The sequence below is a fragment of the Podarcis muralis genome, chromosome 16 (genome assembly GCF_964188315.1).
Source record: "Podarcis muralis chromosome 16, rPodMur119.hap1.1, whole genome shotgun sequence".
In the NCBI taxonomy this organism is placed as follows: domain Eukaryota; kingdom Metazoa; phylum Chordata; class Lepidosauria; order Squamata; family Lacertidae; genus Podarcis; species Podarcis muralis.
Window position 1 is genome coordinate 10,352,715 of NC_135670.1, and position 21,677 is coordinate 10,374,391.

General features: G+C 52.6%; 1 protein-coding gene across 3 annotated transcripts in view; it reads right to left on the reverse strand.

Moving 5' to 3' along the window:
• GON4L (gon-4 like) overlaps positions 1-21,677 on the reverse strand; it is a 43,103-nt gene that overhangs the window by 6,526 nt on the left and 14,900 nt on the right. For all 3 annotated transcript variants that reach the window (XM_028711038.2, XM_028711037.2, XM_028711036.2), the window contains exons 12-25: positions 21,097-21,198; positions 20,606-20,646; positions 18,730-18,833; positions 16,420-16,615; positions 15,508-15,594; positions 13,937-14,108; positions 12,412-12,556; positions 11,989-12,139; positions 10,951-11,067; positions 7,430-9,082; positions 4,322-4,589; positions 3,356-3,537; positions 2,320-2,517; positions 455-598 (exon numbers count right to left, since the gene is read on the reverse strand). In XM_028711038.2, coding sequence (XP_028566871.2) covers positions 455-598; positions 2,320-2,517; positions 3,356-3,537; positions 4,322-4,589; positions 7,430-9,082; positions 10,951-11,067; positions 11,989-12,139; positions 12,412-12,556; positions 13,937-14,108; positions 15,508-15,594; positions 16,420-16,615; positions 18,730-18,833; positions 20,606-20,646; positions 21,097-21,198 — 3,560 coding nt within the window. The remainder of the gene's footprint in view (positions 1-454; positions 599-2,319; positions 2,518-3,355; positions 3,538-4,321; positions 4,590-7,429; positions 9,083-10,950; positions 11,068-11,988; positions 12,140-12,411; positions 12,557-13,936; positions 14,109-15,507; positions 15,595-16,419; positions 16,616-18,729; positions 18,834-20,605; positions 20,647-21,096; positions 21,199-21,677) is intronic.

The following is a 21,677-nucleotide window of genomic DNA, read 5'->3' on the forward strand; positions in this document are numbered from 1 at the left end:
GAGCGAAAAATATGGTAGGTTTTTCCTTCCCGGTTAATCAGCTAGCACGGTTCAGGGGCAGGAGGAGCTTGGTGGAAATGGGCCTCCAGCGAATGTGATGAAATGAGCCCTGCTACCTATATTACACCTTCCCAAAGCTAGGTAATTCTGTGATCGCAGCTTTGCATGGGTGGAGGGGAATAAATGAGTGGAGAATGGATTTCCTCAGCTCTCCATTTATTCATTTTCTCCCCACAGTCCCACAAAGCTGCAATCACATAAGTAAATTAAGCTTAAGAGGAGAGTTACCTGTATATCCATGTTACATACAAGCCAGGAAACCAAAATTTGCAGCAATGTTGTATTTCAGCCACAAGAAAAAGCCTGCAATTCCCACCACAGCCAGAATTTGCTGAGGGGACAGGACCCAGTGAGGACAAGCATATTTCCCATGAGCATCTGTAGGTCTGCTTACCTCGATTATCTCCTGGGGCAGGCACTCTGCACAGCCCTGCAGCACTTTGATGATCTTCTGGTGGTGGGAAGGGTTTTCCGCAAAGCAGATCTCCAGTTGCCTAAGGAACTTCCTGCTCTTCTCAAAAGCTTGTTGCTCCTCAAACTGCCCCAAGGAAGAGAAACAATCTTCACTGTTCATGTGCCATCTTGACATCACTGGCACTGTCCAATCACCACCTGGGTTCTTGGGGGGGGGGCTCCAAAAGTGAAATTCCCTACCTGCCCAGCAGGTGGCAAGCAACAGACAACAAACCCAGGCGCAGATCAGTGAAGCTGTACAGCTGTACCACACAGAGAAGAGAGCTGATGCCAGCAGAATCAGGTACCTGCTGATGCCCCTCGCCCTGGCAAAGAGCCCACTGGTCCTGCCCCTCCTCTACAGAACTGCCACCTGCTTGCTTACCTGCCCTCTCGCTTGAACCCAGACAACAGTGCAAGCAACAGATGCCCCGGTCTGCTTGCTCAGAAGAAGTCAGAGCCTTCAGAATCTCAGCTTTTGTTAGCAAGCAAAGTTTCTAGTCCCTATGGCTGAAAAGATGCATTGTACTTCTAGTTTTGTGGGCAAATACTGGGGGTGGAGGGGAATGTCAGAAGCCAGGGGGGTGGGGAAGTAAGATTTCCAAGAGATCAGCAGGTGCCCAGTGTTGCCCCTGGCCCCCAATAAGCTAGACATCAAAACCTCACGTACAAAAACTAATTTATAACAGGGCACAGAATTCAGGTGGGCAATCTGCCCCCTTCAGTGCAGCCCTTGGTCATGTGAGAGGGCATCAGGGAGAAGCAGCTCCGAAGCAAGGCTGGGGTGGCATGCGAAGGGCAATCACACACCTTTTTAAAGACCACTTACGGCCCCAGTAACTTTGCAGTAGTAATAAATTTTTTATTTGTACCCCACCCACGTGACTGGGTTGTCCCAGCCACTCCAAGCAGCTTCCGACAAAAGCATAATAAAACATCAAACATTAAAACCTTCCATATACAGGAAGTTTGAAACTTTTTTTTTAATTTGCTGCTTTCCCTTTGATATAGTTGGAAGAATGTATTGTTGATTCATATACAACACTGCCTTTGATAGGAACTCCCTAAGTGTGGAGGCCCACTTCACATATCTACTACCTGAAGTCCCACCATTGTTTAGATGTCTTCTAAAAGCTGTATAGTTATTTATCTCAATAATAATAATAATAATAATAATAATAATAATAATACAATTATTTATACCCCGCCCTTCCCAGTTTAAAAACCGGACTCAGGGCAGCTAACAGCAAATATAAAAATTGATTAAACTACGACTTAAAAACAACATAAAATACAACATAAAATGCAGCAGCAATATCAATAAAATTCAAAAATTCAGGGGTCATGGGGGGGGGCAAACAAACCCCAGTCAGTAGAGATCAAATGATCACCAGGGCTAACTGGCTAAGTTGGTCCTACTAGGGACAGCAAGGAGACCAGGGAAGAATTTAAATGTGGGGTTCCAGAAAGGGTTTCTTCATAGAAGAGGAAAGGGGGAAAGGGAATAGAGGATCCTTGGCATCTGATGGGAGGGCGTTCCACAGGGCAGGTGCCACCACCTAGAAGGTCCTCTGCCTGGTTTCCTGTAACCTCACTTATTGCAGTGAGGGAACCGCCAGAAGGCCCTCAGAGCTGGCCCTCAGTGTACGGGCTGAACAATGGGAGGGAAACGCTCCTTCAGATATGCAGGGCTGAGGCCGTTTAGGGCTTTAAAGGTCAAGTCGTAAGGTGGGGTTGCCGATTGAAGGCAGCAGCGCCAAGTGAGCCATCCTTGAACTCCCCAGCTGCCCCAGCACATCTACATACCAGCCCGCACTCCAGGGCCTGCTCAGGCAAGAGGAAAGCAGCAAAGTCAGTGAGCAACTGCGGCCACTCCCTTAGCAGGTTCCGCAGTCCCGCGTACAGGTCGACGGCCGTCTGCTTCTGGGCGTTGCTCTCGAATTCATAAATGATGTGCAGGAACTCCTCGTACTTGCCGGGGACATTCCGCAAGGCCTCGCGCACCTGCGGAGGAAGACGCCGGCGTTAGCGCAGACGGAGCGCGGGGAGAAACGCCGCTCGTGCGCAAACCCCAAATCCCAAAGCAACTACACAAGCCCAAAGGCAGGCAGGCTTCATTGCAGAGCTAGGCATCCACCGCTCCCAAAGGAGGCAGCGAAGGCCACCGAATGGATGGCTTTAGAAGAGGAATGGGCAAATTTGTGGAGGAGCATAGAAGAAGAGAAGAAGAGTTTGGATTTGATATCCCGCCTTTCACTCCCTTTAAGGAGTCTCAAAGCGGCTAACATTCTCCTTTCCCTTCCTCCCCCACAACAAACACTCTGGGAGGTGAGTGAGGCTGAGAGACTTCAAAGAAGTATGACTGGCCCAAGGTCACCCAGCAGCTGCATGTGGAGGAGCAGGGAATCGAACCCGGTTCACCAGATTACGAGACTACCACTCTTAACCACTACACCACACTGGCTCTCACACTGGTAGAGCTACCGATGGCTGCCAGCCCTGATGGCTACGGTTTTCCTCCACTGCCGGGGACAGTATGAGTCTCTCACTGGGAATCCCACATTTGGAGAAGCAAGAGGCGCCATCAGGGATGTGGTCCAGCCAGGAGAAAGCACTTGAAGGAAGGTGTATTGGGCTATGAAGAGGTTTGGCCTGGGAAGAGTCCCGAGGGCCAGATAAGAGAGCTATTGGGGGCCACATCTGGTCTCCAGGCCTGAGGCTCCCCGGTCTACAGGACCTAAGCACTCTCTGGTTTGGTGAACATCTGGAACTCTCTCCTGATTTAAGGTCACTTGCAACTCTACATCCCGACTTAGCAGTTGGTGAGGAGGCCCCTCCTTACCCTGCTCAGGTAAGCCTGGGCAAAGGCCAAGTCCTTCTGCTCCCGCAAGGGGTCTCTCTCCAGAATGTCTTCGTCGTAGAGGAGCAACAGCTTGGAGGTGTCCTTGCTGGCACGAGCCCGGCCTCTCTTCGCTCGTGCTCGGTGGGAGCCGCGGCTTTTGCCCGGTGCTTTGGTGCTCTCTCCTGGAAAAAAACACAGAAAGCGATCCGACTGCAGTCCGTGGAAGAGGCTGCGTGTCCCACTTTTCCAGGGTTGCCACCTTCTGCGTGGCAGATCTCGATTCAAGCACATGGGGGGGGGGGACCAGGGGACCCTCCAGGCTATGACTCCCTCCCATGGCAGGAAGCAGCAGAACAAAAAGGAGCAAATACATCTTAATGCGCAAAGTGAATGAACGGGAGCAAAACCTGTCTTGTGAGATTTTGATTTTAATACTGTGCTTTAATGCTGTAACCTGCTCTGAGACCTTAGGATGCAAGGCAGAATAATGATACTGATAATAACAACAACCGTTGTTGTTGTTGTTGTTGTTGTTGTTGTTGTTGTTGTTGTTGTTGTTGTTGTAATCGCTCAGTCCTGATTCTCTCTGAGGCTAAGGGGGATTTATTTATGACTCTTTCTTTCTTTCTTTCTTTCTCTCTCTCTCTCTCTCTCTCTCTCTCTCTCTCTCTCTCACACACACACACACACACACACACACACACTTTTCAACTTGTATTGGAGCAGGGCCATTGTTCAATGGTAGAGCATCTTCTTTGCATGCAAAACATTCCCAGGATTGGTCCCCAATGGCATCCCCAATGACTCTCTGCCTGAAACCCTGGAGAGCCGCTGCCAGTCAGTGTAGACAACACTGAGCTAGATGGACCAATGGTTTGCCTTGGCAGAAGCCAACCTGCTCTGTTCCTAAGTGTCCCAAGGAGACGGGGCCAGGTCCTCTCCCCAATTCTGCTGCCTGCGACTCACCTGGGGCGTCCCTGCTGGGCTCCACCTCCGGGGCAGCGCAAGTGAGGGCAAGAGACTCTGCCGGCCCGTCTCTGGGGTCTGCGACCTCGTCGGCCATTTCGTCCTCTTTCTGCAAGCTTTCCGAGTTCTCCCCCTCCCCTTCCTCTTCCTCTTCTTCCTCCTCCTCCTCCGGCTCAGAGTTCTCCTCCTGGGAATTCTCCTCCTCGGATTCGCCCTCCTGGCTCAGGCGCCTCTCAGAGGCCAGCCACGTCAACTTCTCCATCGTCTCCTGTAGCGCACAAGGACCAAAGCATCTTGTCAGCTCTCATAATTCCCGCCTCATCTGCCCCACCCTGTGGAAGAAGCAGCATGATCCTGTTGTAAACAAAAAATTGCCCTTTTCCCTTATAGGGTATCCAAGAGCCCATATAGAGTCCTTACATAGGTTCCCTATTGGTAGGAGAGAATAACAGAGGCCAACCAGAGAATATTGAGAAGCAAAGCAGCTAGTAAGCTTGATCTTTATTGACCTGTTGCAACGGGGTGCTCCCCTCACCTGCAGGAGAGAGGAGGAATCCAGAAAAATGGCGTGCAGTGCCTTATAAAGACTTTTGAAATTCCCATCCTGTAGATCAAGACCACCCCCAGAAACATCATACATACCGTATTTTTTGCTCTATAAGACTCACTTTTCCCCTCCTAAAAAGTAAGGGGAAATGTATGTGCGTCTTATGGAGCGAATGCAGGCCGCGCAGCTATCCCAGAAGCCAGAACAGCAAGAGGGGTTGCTGCTTTCATTGCACAGCGATCCCTCTTGCTGTTCTGGCTTCTGAGATTCAGAATATTTTTTTTCTTGTTTTCCTCCTCCAAAAACTCTGGTGCGTCTTATAGAGCGAAAAATATGGTACATCACGGAAGGGGTGTAACCTAAGACCACCCCTCAGATACATCATACCTACATCACAGAAAAGGCGGTCTAAACAGAAATTTGAATGTTGTTTTTCTCCTGTCCTTGTTTTGTCTCCTGTCTGGCAGGTCACTTGATTGGATTACCTGGGGAGCCTGGCCAGTCTTTTGTAATGATAAATACTTAGTTCCTGGGCCAGGTCACAGGCTCACACCCTATTCAAACGCAGACATACCCTTAAAACAGGATTTGTGAAGGAAAAGACAATGGGGAGGCTTTTCCATTTTCCTTTGACCTTGCAGAGAAAACATTTGGTCAGTTTGGGACAGTTTGGGAATCAAAATGGTTCCAGGTTGGCCTTCCTGTGCTGATCTATGTATGTGCTTGGTTGGTACACTTATGAACATTACCATATGTCTAAGACCATAAAATTCCTATCACAGTCCATTCTAGCTATGAAGCTGGAACTCAGCTGGGGCAGGCAGTGACTCCTAGCGAAGATGAGGCTTGCCAAATGGCTAGAGATGGCTCCTTACTGCCCCACCAGCTTCAGCCTGCTCTTAGCCAGCCCCTACCTCCTTAAAGGTAAAGGTACCCCTGCCTGTACGGGCCAGTCTTGCCAGACTCTGGGGTTGTGCGCCCATCTCACTCAAGAGGCCGGGGGCCAGCGCTGTCCGGAGACACTTCCAGGTCACGTGGCCAGCGTGACATCGCTGCTCTGGCGAGCCAGAGCCGCACACGGAAACGCCGTTTAACTTCCCGCTAGTAAGCGGTCCCTATTTATCTACTTGCACCTGGGGGTGCTTTCGAACTGCTAGGTTGGCAGGCGCTGGGACCGAGCAAGGGGAGCGCACCCCGCCGCGGGGATTCGAACCACCGACCTTTCGATCGGCAAGTCCTAGGTGCTGAGGCTTTTACCCACAGCGCCACCTGCGTCCCACTTACAGCCAATCTAGGGGGAGGCACTGGCTGTCAGCCTCCTCCCCTTAGCACTGCCCTTATAGAATTCAGCTAGGAGGAAGGGAAGAAAACTAGTATCAGTCAGATCTGCCTCTCGCTGGCGCCACCTACTGTTGGGCTCCTTCCACCCCACCAGCCCCAACTGGCACCAGCCACCACTAGAGGATACCTCCACCCATCCATTGGCCCTGCTCTGTCTCCAAATGTCTCTGGCGCCACCTACTGTTGGGCTCCCTTCCTTCTACCCTGCCAGCCCAATGTGTGAGACTCACCACTCAGGCTACGCTGCAAAACCCATGCAAGAATAGGATGGCGCACGTATCTTCATTTTATTTTCTATCATTTCCTAATTGCTTCCCACAGAACACCCCAAATCCATTTGACCATAAAACAACACATATAGAGAGAAATAATTTCAAATTCTACATTCACTGCCCCTCCTGCTTTTGCGGCCCTCAAAAGGCTGCCCAGAAGAGAGTGCGGCCCTCGAGCTGAAAAGGGTTCCCTACCCCTCTTCTAATGGTTTGGGGCAAGAGAAAGGAAGGGAAAGGAACAGCGGAATGTATATCTCACAACCATAAGAACTGGAAGCTTGGTACATTCACGCGCACCTCTGCTTATTTCACACAAATACTAGAAAAATGAAAATCTAGAATCAAGATACAGTGGTGCCCCGCAAGACGAATGCCTCACAAGACGAAAAACCCGCTAGACGAAAGGGTTTTCCGTTGCGGAGGCGCTTCGCAAAACGAATTTCCCTATGGGCTTGCTTCACAAGATGAAAACGTCTTGCGAGTCTCGCCATTTCCCCCCCGCTTTTCCCCCCCTTTTTCAAAGCCGCTAAGCTATTAATAGCCTTTTAACAGCTTAGCCGCTAAGCCTTTAATAGCCGCTAAGCCGCTAAACCGCTAACAGCGCTACTCCGCTTAGCCGCTAATGGGGTTGCTTCACAAGACGAAAAAACCGCTAGACGAAGAGAATCGCGGAATGGATTCTTTTCGTCTTGCGAGGCACCACTGTACACTGAAATCCACATCACACAGCAGATTCTATGCTTCTCCATAGGTGGAATAGGGCATCTGAGCAGAGGCCATACCCCGTCCACTCGCTCCCGCAGGAAGCCCCATGGAAAGGAAAGCAGGCCTAGGGGCCATTTTCCCTTCTCCTGGGCCCTGATGCCGTCACAGAAAACATGTCTCTCCCCACCCCCTCTCCCCACAGTCATTTTTGTTTCTCCCCACCCCCGGACAAAACAGCTCTACCTGCAGCTCTGGTACGGAGAGGACCGACTCCTCCGAGGCGGACGACATTTCCTCATCTTCCTCATCTTGAGTGAAATCATCAAAGTCCTCTTCTTCCTCCTCCTCTGGCCCCTCTTTCTCGCCTGCCGACGCCTCCTGCCTGGCGGGAATCCCCCCAACGGCACGGCCGCCTGCGGTGGACAGATCCTTCTCCAAGGCGGTGCCAGAATCAGACCCTCCGGCGGCAGAGCTGCAGGCTTTCTCGGGAGAACTGCTGCTGGTGTTTTCCGCAGCGCCGGCTGCGCTCTGCAGGCCGTCGCCTTGGCCTCTCTCCTCGTTCTGGCCGGAGCCCGACTTGCCATGAGCTTCCTTCTGCTCAGCAGCGCCCTCTGGTGTCGGCTCCACATCTAGCTCCTGCCCCAGTTCCAACACCAGCTCCTCTCTGACCGGGCTGCCGGCGGAGCTCAGCTCCTCCGGAATGGGGGAAGCCACTGGAGGGAGGTCTCTGGGTTTCTCTGTTTCAACCTTCACGGTCTCCCCCATCTCAGGCAAAGAGGAGAAGAGCCCTGGGGTCCCCAGATCAGCAGCCTTCCCTTCGCTCGGTTCCCCAAACCCTTCGATGGGAGTCTCTCCTTGGACCCCAAGGTCAGGATCGGACGACCACTGGCCGCTGTCTTCACCGGCGGAGACCAACGGCGACGTCTCTCGTGGCTCCGGGGATGTGATTCCGCCGGCAGGCGGGCTCACGAACGCGGAATCCTTGGTGGGGACAGGGGAGCTGGTGGCATTTGACGTCACCACCAGCGACGGTGCCGGAGAGGTTGCTAGCGGCTGGCTCAGTGGGCACGGGAAAGAGTTAGGGTTGACCAGCAAAGTGGTGATGGGGATGGGCTGAGCAGCGCTGCCTGCGCCGCTCGATGCCAACGGGTGCAGGACATTGCAGCCGTTGGCGATGCCGACCACTTTCACAGCACCAGCCGGGACGGTGAAGATGACTGGGGCCGGGTGCAGGAGGGGAGAGGGCTTGAATAGGGGGGCGGCTTTGGGGCTCTTCTTCTTCTGGTAGCCCCTGGGGGCGCTGGGCTTCCGGACCTTCGTCGCAGGCAGCGCCGGCGGGATCATCTTGGTCTGGAAGGCGACCGGCAGGGAGGAGACCAAGTTCTGGGGCAGAGCGGCAGCCAAGCAGGCACTGGAGCCGGAATGGGGCGGAGCAGAGAGCACCCCCTGGAGGTCAAAGCTGGCACTGCTCCCTGTGGCTGGCAGAAGGCTCAAGTGCTGAATCCCCCCTGGCAAGGGCTGCACCAGTGGGGCAGGCTGAATCAGGCGGGGGACGCGCCCTGCAGGCTTGCTGGGAGGGGCTTCCGGCTGAGGCTGCCGGGCGCCCACCTTCAGGTAGTGGTTGGTGCTGGCGGGGAGCAGGCAAAGGCCTGGACGGACAGGGAGGGGCTTGGCGGCGGCCTGTCTCTGCCGCCTCCAGGCCTTCCGGCAGATGCGGCTGGTGAGGGGCCTCAGGATCAGCTGCAAACCCTCGGGCATGCGCAGGGGGTATTTCTCATCTCTTGCAGTCTCCGCAGGATCCCTCCCCGCTTTACCCAGGTCAGGATCGGAGCCAGGGAAGCTGGACACAGCGCCAGCGCCTTGCTCCAGTGCCTCCTGGATGGATGGCAAGCTGGCCTGGAGGAAGAAACAACAGGAAAGGGGCAGGGAAGGGGAAAGAGCCAAATCAGAATTCCCGTATTTTTCGCTCTATAGGACGCACCGGACCATAGGAGGGGGAGAACAGGAAAAAAATTCTCCCCCTCTCTGCTCAGCGCCCCTTCAACAAAGCGGCAGGAGAAACGGAGCCCCTTCCATTTCTCCTCCCACTTCGGGAACTCCTGCTGCGCTCCGAAGGCTTGCGGATAGCTGCCTGAAGCCCCCGGAGCGCAGTGGGAGTTCGTGCTGCGCTCCGGGGACTTCAGGCGGGTTCAGCGAAAGCAGCGCGAAGCCTCCAGAGCACGGGGGGAGCTCTCCCTCTGCGCTTCGGAGGCTTCGCGTTGCTATCGCTGAAGCCAAGGAGCCTGCATTCGCTCCATAGGACGCACACACATTTCCCCTTCATTTTTGGAGGGGAAAAACTGTGTCCTATAGAGCGAAAAATACGGTATGCCTAAAGCAGAGAGATTAGCGAGGTGATGGAGGAGGACTTTTCTGAACCTCAAGAGCAGGTGAGGGATTACCAGAAGCTGCCTTACACCAAGTCAGACCACTGGGCCCACGTAGCTCAGCTCTATTACTGTGGTCTTCACCACTTCTTGTGGCAGTGAGTTCCAAGGGGTGAATTATGCATTGTGGGGCCCCAGGTCTCATCCTGAGCCCATCCTATTAGTATATACAGGGAAGTATATGTCTACACTGATTAGCAGTGGCTCTCCAGGACTTTTGGCATGGACACGTTTCCCAGCCTTACGTGGAGACGCTGGGGATTGAATCTCAGACTGTCTGCAAGATGATCAAGGGTTTGGAAACCAGGCCTTGGGAGGAACGGTTGAGGGAGCTGGGTGTGTTTAGCTTGGGAAAGAGGAGCCTGAGAGGAGGTAGGATAGCCTTCTTCAAATATATTAAGGGCTGCCCCATGGAAGAGGGAGCAAGCTTGTTTACTCCCGCTCTGGAGGGCAGGACTCGAACCAACGGCTTCAAGTTACAAGGAAGGAGATTCCAACGAAACAGCAGAAATAACTTTCTGACGGCAAGAGCTGTGAAACAGACTGCCTTGGAAGGTGGTAGATTCTCCTTCCTTGGAGGTTTTTAAGCAGAGGTTGGGTGGCCATCTGTCTTGTATTATCTAGCTGAGATTCCTGCATTGGACTAGATGACACTCGGGTCCTTTTCAACTCTACAGTTCTATGATTCTATCTATGCAATGCATGTACTTGGCCACTGAGCTACGGTCCTTCCCGTGGAAATAAAGTAAGCTTCCACTCCTCATGGTGCTGGATAAAAGGCAGGCTTGAACAGCAACATAAGGAAAATTGCCTTACACCAAATCAAACCATTGCTCCATTTGGCGTGGAACTCTCCTTACGTGGACCGGCAAGGAATATGGAGGGTCTGGGCTAAGAAAGGGGTCAGGACCAAAAGTTCAATCCATTCAGAAGCCGCCTTATACTGTGTCTTGTTCAGTACTGTCTTCACCATCACTCAGAGATGGGGAAGCTGTTTCCTTCCAAACGCCAGGGGACTTCAACTCCCATCAGTCCCAGCCAGTGTGGCCAATAGTCAGGGATGATGGGAGGTAGAGCCCAGCAACCTCTAGAGGGCCACAGCTTCCCCATCCTGGGTCAACACTGATTGTCTTTCCCAGCCCATACTCAGAGAGGGGCTGAACGTAGGACTTAGGATAATAGAATCTTAAGAGTTGGAAGGGACCCAAGGGTCATCTAGTCCAACCCCCTGCAATGCGGGAATCTCAGCTAAAGTATCCAAAACACCTAACGACTTCCTGTATGGGAAGCTGTTGCTCTGCCACTGAGCTTCGTCCCTGACCTCAAAGGAGGAAATACCTTCAACCAGAAGGGCAAACGATGCTCCTCTTGTTCCACGGGGGGTTTCCATTCCCCAGGCTGGATCTCGTCACAAAGCTTCGGCAGGCTAGGCAATTGCTTCGTTGTCTTATAGTGCTGAGAATCGAAGAGAGGGAGAAACAAGTCAAGTTCTGGACTCCCTGCACCAGTATGGCTCTCTCCTGGGGTGAAGAACCTGTTAGGCCCTCCAGATGGTGCTGGACTTCAGCTCCAATCAGCCCTAGCCAGCATGGCCAGCAGCCAGGGACAATGGAAGTCCAGCAACACCTGGAGGGCTGCAGGCTCCCGACCCCTGTCTTACGCCAATCATATTCCAACCTATCAGGGATCACATATTCAATGCACCTACAGAGCTGTGAAGCAAGGATGGGGAGTCCATGGCCATCCGGATGTTGCTGGACTCCATCAGTCCTAGTCAACGGTCAGAGATGATGGGAGTTGTAGTCCAGCAACATCTGGAGGGCCGCAGCCTTTACTTCCACTGGGGCAGGGTGCAAAGGAAAGGAAGGAGTTCAGCTCTAACAATAATTATTCATTCATTCATTCATTCATTCCCTGCCCATCTGGCTGGGTTTCCCCAGCCACTCTGGGTGGCTTCCAACAAAATATTAAAATACAATAACGTCTTTTCCCAAACTATACCTGTTTTAGGACTACAATTCCCATCATCCCTGACCACTGGTCCTGCTACCTAGGGGTGATGGGAGTTGTAGTCCAAAAACAGCTGTAGAGACCCAAGTTTGGGAAAACCCTGGGCTAGCCTTCCTTCCCTGCCCCCCTGGCTCCAGCTATGCCTGCTCCTTGACAGCCCAAGTAAGGTTGGGGCCGAGCACTCATACCCGCAACCCCAACCCTTTCAGATTAAGCTGAGATCCAGCATCCTTGGAGGCCCCCAAACTGCAGCCCAACCCAGCCCATGTGGTCGTCTTCCTGGGATTGCAGCCGGCGAGGCCAGCTCACACATGAGGAAGAGTTGCCGACTCCACACCAGAGTAAGCCACCTGGCGCCCCACTCACTTTAAGGATGTTGTCGGGGACCCGGTTCATATTGAGGTTCTTGATCCGCACTGTCAGCTGGCGGGCTGTCTTGGTCACCAGGAGGTACCTGCTGATCAGAGGTTTGGGGAACTCTGTCCCTTCGAAATGCTTCAGTCCCAAGGCTAACAAACTGGCGGGGACGGGAGAGAGAAGACAGAGGGGAAAGCCGGTCAGGCTGTGTGTTGAACCTCCCGACTCTAGATGGGGGTTGGAGCTCCCATCACCCCCGATCATTGGCCATGCTGGCTGGGAGTTTCGGGAGTCCCAAGAACATCTGAAGACCATGGTGGTGGCAGAGCCTGGAATAAAGGCAGATCTTCCGATTCCTAGGAGGTCTTCCCTCCCTCCAAGCTGCCACAACCACTCGCCCCAAGGGTTGCATACACAGATCTAAGCACCTACTTGTCTTCCCCTTTCGTGAAGATAATCTTGTCCCGGGGCAACTTGGCTTTTAAGGAGCAGGTGGGCAGCAACTCTGGGTACATGAAGACCCTCCGTGTGGCCAAAATCCACGCAACCTGCTTCGGCAGGCAAACAAAGTCGCTCACTGTAGGAAGAACCGTCAGGAAGGAAGGAGCAAGAGGGGAGAGGAGAGGAGAGGCAGCAATCAGAAGGATGAGCTGAAGATACACAGCGCCACTTGCTGAAGTCAAGCCCCACCCAAGGGACCATCTGCAAGGCAGTGTTGGAAACTCAAATATAAAAGCCAGGTGCCGAATGTCTCCTTAAACCAAGGTTACAGATGCCAAAAGAGAATGTCTAGTTGCCACCTTCAGACAAGACGGCTCTATGAAGGAATGGGTTTCTGTGCAGTCAGTTTAAAACTGACTCAACCCCCCCCCCCTTTTTCTTCTTTCTCCAAGAGAGCACTCTAAAATGCATCAGCTTGAGCTGTTGAGCAAATGCATAACAAGAACACAGCTGTATAAACAAACTCTCTCCTTTATCAGTCACAGCAAGGGATGACCTTGGCTGTTCCAGTAGAAGTAGGGATGACATGTCTAGGGCTTATCTCACATCCTGGTGCACAAACCTAGTCCAGGAACAGTGCCAGAGTGTGTTCTTGGAGTTGGTGACCTCTTGCCCCAAGATAAGAGTAGGAACAGGAATACCCTTTTATGGTCAGAAGCACAGGAAGGAATACCCTTTTATGGTTAAGAATACCGGAGCAGGAACACATGTGATGTCAACCTGCGTGTATAGGCTGACGTGGTTGGATTCCTGAGGAAGGAGGGAGAGGGTGCCTGGAGGATATATATACTGCATGAAATTTCTCATTTGTTTGGACTTGCTGTGGACACACCACGCAGGTGCCTTTCTGTTGTTCCAGAGAGAGCAGAAATAAAGAACTCTTTCTCTGAACCAACCCTCGGTGTCATTTGACTTCCTTCCTCCTGTCCGGGAGCAACGCAGACCTAATCGGTGAACTCCAATAAGGCTACATCTAAAGTCTTATTTTTCAAATGATGCACTGAATGTGATTGAAAACCAGTTAAACATCTGTTTGAAACAGGCATTCTTTTTAAAAAAATCAAAATGCAATTCAAATAAAGTTAACCTAAAAAGGATTAAAACACCTATCAGCTTTTATATGTCTGGATTGCCTAAACAAACGTGTTTCTTAGCAGGCACCGGAAATAGCGAAGGCGCATGCCTTTATGTCAATCGGCAGGGAGTTCCAAAGTATGAACCTGTGAGACCAGGGTTCAAATCCCCACTCAGTCATGAAGCTCGCTGGGGGACCTTGGGCCAAGCGCCATCTCTCAGCCTAACCCACCTCACAGGGTTGTTGAGAGGGTAAAACGATACGAAGGAGAACCAGACACACCACCTTGAGCTCCTTACAGGTAAGGAGAGACCTAAATGCCTCAAACAGACAATTAAAAGTTGACTCCAGAGGCTCTGCACAAGGGACCCTGTTACACACCGTTCTTCTTAACCGCTTTGCGGGGGCTCCATTCGATCTTAACGTGCGAGTCGAAGTCCTCGATGAGCTGCAAGGCATCCTTCAAGTTGCACGGCTGAAACGTGGTCTGGAATTTGGGCCCCAAGGGCTGGCGGAGGATAGCGGAGCTCTGAGCGAAAGTATCCAGCTCGGTCTATGGAACGAAAAGAGAAGAGGGAAGAAATGGCAGGCAACCGGGGGTGAAGGGGCACAATGGTTTCTGAGCCCAGGGCCAGCCCAAGACATTTTGCCGCCTGAGGCAAACCAGAAAATGACGCCCCCTGCCTGCCATGCCTTACTCCTACAGAGGGTTTTATGCCCCACAGAGGACCTTGAGGTCCACAAATGACAACACCTTGGAGGTCCCAAGTTGCAAGGTGGTTAGATTGGTCTCAACGAGGGCCAGGGCCTTTTCAGTACAGGCCCCGACTTGGTGGAACGCTCTGTCACAAGAGACTAGGGCCCCGCGGGACTTGACATCTTTCCGCAGGGCCTGCAAGACAGAGCTGTTCCGCCTGGCCTTTGGTTTGGACTCATGACCCTTATGTTTCCCTCCCCTTATGGTTTTGATCTATGGGCTACTATTAAAATGAGGTTGCATTTTAAACTGTATTTTAACCCATATTTTAAATTGGTTTTTTTTCTTTTTTCCCCCTATTATGTTTTTATTGTAATTTTACTGGTGTTAGCCGCCCTGAGCCTTGCTCTGGCTGGAGAGGGTGGGGTATAAATAAAAAAAATATTATTATTATTAGCCTTCACTGAGGCTGCTTCCAAGCTGCAGGGCTGGACAGGGCGCAGGGCCAGCTCTAGACATTTTGCTGCCTGAGACGAAGGACAAGGAGGCGCCCTCCTCCGAGGCCTAGACAGAAGCCAGCTGAACTGGTAGCTGAATGTTACTTCAATACAGGTGAAAGGACTGCATCTTTCACCGCACTCAAGGGGCTAGTGCACGGCACCCATAGCTGTTTGCTCCCCACACACACACACACACAACTCAGCATCTGTTGCCTGACTGCTTCATTGTAAGGCCGCCCCTCACTCACGCTAAACCTTATTAGCGCTTGCGTGGTGGAGATACCGGGGAATCGAAGCTGAGACGAACGAAATGGGGTAGGGAAAACCTTTGTGGCTGCAGTTGCCCCACAAACCCAAAACACTTCAAAATACCATCTCACTCAGATTGCCTTTATTATATCTGAGCTGCATGCTGCAAAGTACTTTAGATTCTCCCAAAGCCCAATGGGATACTAGACCACCAGTTAGCTTTCAGGTTTAAAAGAAACAAAACAAAAAACCTAAGTTGCTAGTCCTTATGGGTGGGGGAGAGCAGCAGTCTGGGAGAGGGCATTCTCTGTGGAAGCCCCTAAGCTGTGGAAACCCAGCCCCACTGAAGTGCGAAAGGCACCTCTGATTTAATAACACTCTGGCTATTCTGCAACACAAGCCCCAAACCCAACCAGAACAAAGCACAGATGAGGGAAGGCATGGCCCCAGTCCTACGTGCGGCAGCAGAAAGGACTGCCGCGGTCAAGCTGAGCCGAACTCCTTACCAGAAAGAGCCGTGTGGTGCTGGCCTCCGAGCTCAGGCTGGGGTTGCAGCTGCTGAGAAGGTACGCCTGGGTCAAGAGCTGCACGTGCTGCGAGCAGAGGGAAAAGAACCAGAGGTGAAGAGTTAGAAGGGGCCCCCGAGAATCCAACCCACTGCAATGCAGGAATCCGAGTTCCTGCCCACCAGAAACGGGTGTTATAGCCACAGGTCAGGAGGCCAGCGACCTCTGCAGACACACACACCCCATCTGGATTTTGGGGCAAGCACTGCAGACACCCCACCCCACCCTCTTCCCCAGGGTCAGCTTCCCACAATAGAAGTAGCGCATGCAGACACAAGCTCCGCTTTCCCAAAGGGTAGAGGTCAGACCCAGTGGAAGTAATCTGAGCCTTGGAAAGCACACTGAGCTGAAGGAGGAAGTGTGAAAGGCTGCCGCTCCTTCGCACTTCCACCTTCAGCTCTATGACCCTTTTGGAAAGGATGGAACCTCCTCACCATCTCATGACCAAGGGGACAGTGAGGGACGGGAGGTGGACTTTCCCTCCCCAACCCTTTTTCCTCATGGGCCATGACTTTTTAGACCAGTGTTTCCCAAAATGTGGGTCTCCGGCTGTTTTTGGACTACAATTCCCATCATCCCTGAACGTTGGTCCTGCTAGCTAGGGATGATGGGAGTTGTAGTCCAAAAACAGCTGGAGACCAAGCTTGGGAAACACTGGGGGTTTTTTAGACTGCAAGGTCAAGGGCTGCGGCAGAACAGGAACTGATTTTAGCAAGCCACTCCAAGGACGGGGTATGAATGTAAAATAAATAAGAGAGAGGGAAATCAGCACAAGATAAGAAAGCAAACGGGAGACAGCAGAGAAAGCCCTTCCTCGTCTGGCATGGTGCTGTTTTTCCTTCCAAGCAATACCTGTTGCATCTGCTGCTGCAGCCTCTTCTTCTGCCCGGCGTCCAGCACCAGGGTTTGGACCGGCTTCTCGCGGAGCTTCAGCCTCTCCGCTTCCTGGGGCAGCTTGGCGGCCGACTTCTTCATGCGCAGCTGCTCCAGCTGCTCCTTGACCGTCCGGTGCTGCTCGTTCAGCAAGTTGGCCAGGGGCTCCTCAAACCTGCACAGGGTCAAAGGACGGCTTGCCTTGAGAAAGCTGCAGAGAAAGCTCTGAAGACCCAGGTAAGTGTTCTACCAATCTCAGCTTCGGCTCAGCATCCACTGTCAGAGGCAATCATGCTTCTGAACATGGGTTGCTGGAAACGGCAGGAGAGGAGAATCCTGTTTGTGGACTGGGCTGGACTAGGCTGTTCTTGTCCAAATCAAGGTCACGTTTGCTCACAAAAATCAGAAGAGCCTGTCTGCTAGCTCAGGCCAATGACCCACCTAGTCCAGCATCCTGCTTCTCACACTGGCCAATCAGATTCCTCCAGGGAGCCCAGCAGCATGGCATGAATGCAAGAACCCTCCCTTACTCTTACTCATCAGAGGAACCCTGTTGGATCAGCCCGAAAAGCAGTGGCATGCAGTGAATTTTTTTCTGTAGGGGAACATTTAGGGCCAGAAGCACCAGCTGGTGAGAGCAACTGGGGGGGGGGGGACGTTGCGCACATGAGCATCGCACCTCCCTAGGCTGGGCAGAAGCTTCCTGGGTTTGGGAAAGAGACGCCAGGGCAATATTTAGGGGGCTAGCCTGGTCCCCCTAGTCCACTGACAACACACCACTTGGGCAAAAGGCCCATCTGGTCCAGCACCCTATTCACACACTGGCCTAAGAAATGCCCACAAGCACAAACCAAGCGCATCACTCTCTCCACTTTTGATTCCCAGCAACTGGTGTTCAGAGGTGTACAGCCTCCGAGGCAGAACACAGCGACTGTGGCTAGTAGTCACTGCTAGCTTTATCCTCTTTTCACGCCATCCAAGTTGGTGGCTGCTGCTGCCTCCTGAGGGGGGGACTCCATAGCTATTCACAGTGTTAAGAGGTCCTTCATTTCGTCTGTTCTAAATCATCCAGCACTCAGGTTCCCCAGACAGTCCCAGGTCCCCGGAAGAACCAGGCAAGAGACATCAAAGCTTGCTTTTAAGAGACGCAGCACAGGCCCAGGGGAAGAAGGCATAGTGGGACACGGCACAGTGCCCCTGTGCAGTAGGTCACTCTCATCTTCTCCACGTTGCAGATGAAAGGTGGAGGGAGGTGAGGATGAGAGAGAGCAGCTTGCCAAAGGCAACATGAAACGGGGACCTGCAAGCCACCACGTGCCTCTCACATGCTCTATGAGCCACACAGGAGCAAGAGGCAGCTTAAGAAGTTCAAAGGACAGGCCCATGAGGAGATGCCTAGCATGGGAAGATGCCCTTTCCCCAAATCAGGATAATGTCTGATGCAGGAGAAGCAAGGAGCCTCTTTCTTTCTTTCTTTCTTTCTTTCTTTCTTTCTTTCTTTCTTTCTTTCTTTCTTTCTTTCTCTTTCTTCCTTCCACACACACATTCCAGCTCTGGTTTTCAGACTGTAGCTGGGCAGAGCTGGTCTTGCCGCCCCCTTCCAGTACTGCTCAACCGAGAAGGGATGGCGGAGGCCCAGCGGTTCCTTTGCCTCCCTTCCCAAACAGAGTCAGCTTTCCTTTGAGCCAACCTGCCCCATAGACAAAGAGGCTTGCCCACGGCCTCCTTGGTGGAGATGCACACCAGGCCCCATTTGCAAGATGAAGGGGGAGAAGTGGGCGGCTGCAGCAGCTCCTTCCCACTCCTCTCCCTGGGCTGAGAAGGAACCAAGAAGGAGAACTGTGTGGCAGAATCCTTACCAGCCCTCCACCACCTTCCTGCAAACCACTACACCTAGCCAACCACTTCTCCTGTTCCTGAAAAGTTCATGCAAGTCCATTATCGGTCAACTGATTTTTATCCCACACTTCCTCCCTGTTTTTCAGGATGTGTCCAGCTAAGTCAGGGATGGAGAACCTCAGGCCTGGGGTGCTGAAAGTGGCCCTTCTCTGTCTGGTCCTCAGAAATCTTCCCAGTCCCCTGGTCCATCTTCCTACTGTCAACACTGACTGGCAGCAGCTCTCCAGCGGTTCAGGAAGGGGGCCTCCCCAGTCCTACCTGAAGATGCCTGGGAGTGAACCTGGGACCTTCTGCGTGCAAAGTGAAGGCTCTCTCCCTGAGCTATGGCCTTCCCCCCTAACAGAGGGGGAACAAAATGGCTTGGGGCAGGGCGAGAACGGCCCATCCTACCTGAGCACCTGCGGAGTGTTAAAATTTGGCCGGGCCTCCGCAGCACTGTCCTCATCCTCTGGCCCTTCATCCTCTACGTTGGAGAAGCCCATCTCATCCTGAAACTGAAGCAGAAACACACAGGCCAAGTCAGTGGGACACACACAGGGGCAGAAAGGGCTTGGAGAAATCAACCAAGACTCAGGATAAACAGCCTCAGCTGGCACAGAAGGGCACCCACTACCAGAGCGCCACTGAAAATTCAGCCCATCTTCCTTACATTTAAGAGGTAATGACTTGCAACTTGCGCAGCAGTTACGTTTTCTGGAGATGCGCATAAATTGTATATAATCAGAACCCCAGAATTGTCCACGAACAACCATCCCTACCTTTCCAAAGCTGGCACACCAAGCAGGCCTTGCCCTCAACGCAAGGAGGAGAGCTTTGAAGCTCTCTGCTTTGCTTACTGGGCTCTGGGAGGTTCTCACACACCTTCCCAGAGCCCAGTAAGCAGCAGGAAGAGAGCTTAAAAGCTCTTTCCACAGCAAGGAAAGCACAGAAGCATCTTTTGAACGCTCTGCCTTGCATAATAATAATAATAATAATAAATTTTATTTATATCCCGCCCTCCCCAGCCGAAGCTGGGCTCAGGGCGGCTAACAACAATCAAAATAGTCTAACATTCTAAAAACATTCATTATAAAATTAATTAAATCAAATTAAAATCAAATTAATGGCAACCATCAAGCAAAATTCTGTGCAGATTGCCAGAGGAGGGGGTCAGGCTGTGCCCTGACCAAAGGCCTGGTGGAACAGCTCTGTCTTGCAGGCCCTGCGGAAGGATGTCAGGTCCTGCAGGGCCCTAGTCTCTTGTGCATGTGTTTTAATTTGTGCAACCACTGGGTTCAAAAAACTGCCATCGAGCGAATTAAGTTGTGAGTCGACTGTACTTTTGCATTAGCAAGTTTCTCAAAGGGCTAGGAATTTACTGTATTTTTCGCTCCATAAGGCGCACCTGATCATAAGGCGCACCTAGTTTCTAGACGGGGTATTCAAGAAAAAATATATTATTTAAAGGGAGCGCTGAGCAGAGCCTGTATGCATCCCAGGCTCTGCTCAGCGCTCCCTTTCACAAGCTGTGTGGAGTGTGTGTATGGCTCTTGGGGGCTTTTCCCCGAGGAGGGAGAAGGGCAGCCCCCAAGAGCCACACACATACTCCACGTGGCTCTGTAAAGGGAGCGCAGCTATCCCTGGCTTTTGCCGTGCTCTGTCCCTTCCCCCACCTCCCGCAAAAGCCAGGGATAGCCATGTGAAGCCTCCGCAGGGCAGCGGGATGAATGCTCCCCGCTGCCCTGCGGAGGCTTTGCGCCGCTAAGGCGGAAGCTAAAACAGCTAGAGGGAGCGCTGCGCAGCGCTCCCTCTAGCTGTTCTGGCTTCAGGGGTAGCCCACGAAGCCTCCGCAGGGCGGCAGCGAGCCTTCATCCCACTGCCCTGCGGAGGCTTCGCAGGCTACCCCAGAGCTGCTCCGGAGCTTATCGGGCTTCCCTCTCCAGCCCCAACAAGCTCTGGGAGTATTCCCCACCTCCCGCAAAAGCCCACAGGAGCTGCGCACCCTTTAAGGAGCGCGCGGATCCTGCAGGCTTTTTTACGAGGTGGGAGAAGGGACTGATGCAGCCAGTCAGTCCCTTCTCCCTCCTCCTCAGGGAAAAGCCCCCAAGAGCCCCATGGAGCTTGTGCGCGGCTCTTGGGGGCTTTTCCTGCCTGCCTCCCCCCTGCATTCACTCCATAAGACGCACACACATTTCCCCTTGCTTTTTAGGAGGGAAAAAGTGCGTCTTATGGAGTGAAAAATACAAGGGCAATATACAATATATACAAGGGCAGCTGAGAGCCTTACCGTCTCAAACAGCTCCTCCATCAGCTCATTAACTTCTTTCTCTGCAAGATACAAAACAAGAGGGATTCAGCCTGCGAATCAGCACCGTACCCTACTATTTCTTAAACGCCTTAACACAATTAGCAAGGTGCAGGAAGCTACCACCTCATTACGAAGAAATTGGTTGGCTTTTCAAATACGGCATGCCTCAAACTTCTGGAGAAAAGGTGCACCGATAACAACCACCACCTGGGTCTCCGGTATGATGGACTCAACATAGGAATGCTGCCTTATACTGAGTGAGACCATCTAGCTCTGTACTGACTCTACGGAGTTGGACAGCGGCTCTCCAGGATTTCAGACGGGCTTCTCTTCCCAGCCCTATCTGGAGATTCTGGGGCTAGAACCTGGGACCTTCTGCGTGCAAAGCAGATGCTCTATGGCCCCTTAACCAACGAATTCGAACACAGGCAGCGATGAAACAGCCAGACCAAAGTAGGCAGAGAACGTACTCGTGATCCTCACGGCACGGTCGTTCCTGAAGTCCTCCGTGTCTGGCTCGTCAAGATCCTCCAGGAAGTTGTACTCGGGGTCGTCGTCGTCGTCCGCCTCATCTGGAAGAGAAAATGCTTCTTAGCCAAGAGGAGGAGGAGCCTTTGCTTCCAGGGAACAGAACAACCATTACTGCACTGCAGGGGGATGGAGCAGATGACCCCTGGGGTCCCTTGCAAACCTACGATTCTGTGAAATACCGTATTTTTGCATCTATAAGACGCCCCCATGTATAAATGGTAAAGGGACCCCTGACAATTAGGTCCAGTCGTGGCTAACTCTGGGGTTGCAGCACTCATCTCGCTTTACCGGCCGACGGAGCCGGCGTACAGCTTCCGGGTCATGTGGCCAGCATGACTAAGCCGCTTCTGGCGAACCAGAGCAGTGCACGGAGCAGCACCTATTTATCTACTTACACTCTGACGTGCTTTTGAACTGCTAGGTTGGCAGGGGCAGGGACCGAGCAACGGGAGCTCACCCCGTCGCGGGGATTCGAGCCGCCGACTTTCTGATCGGCAAGTCCTAGGCTCTGTGGTTTAAC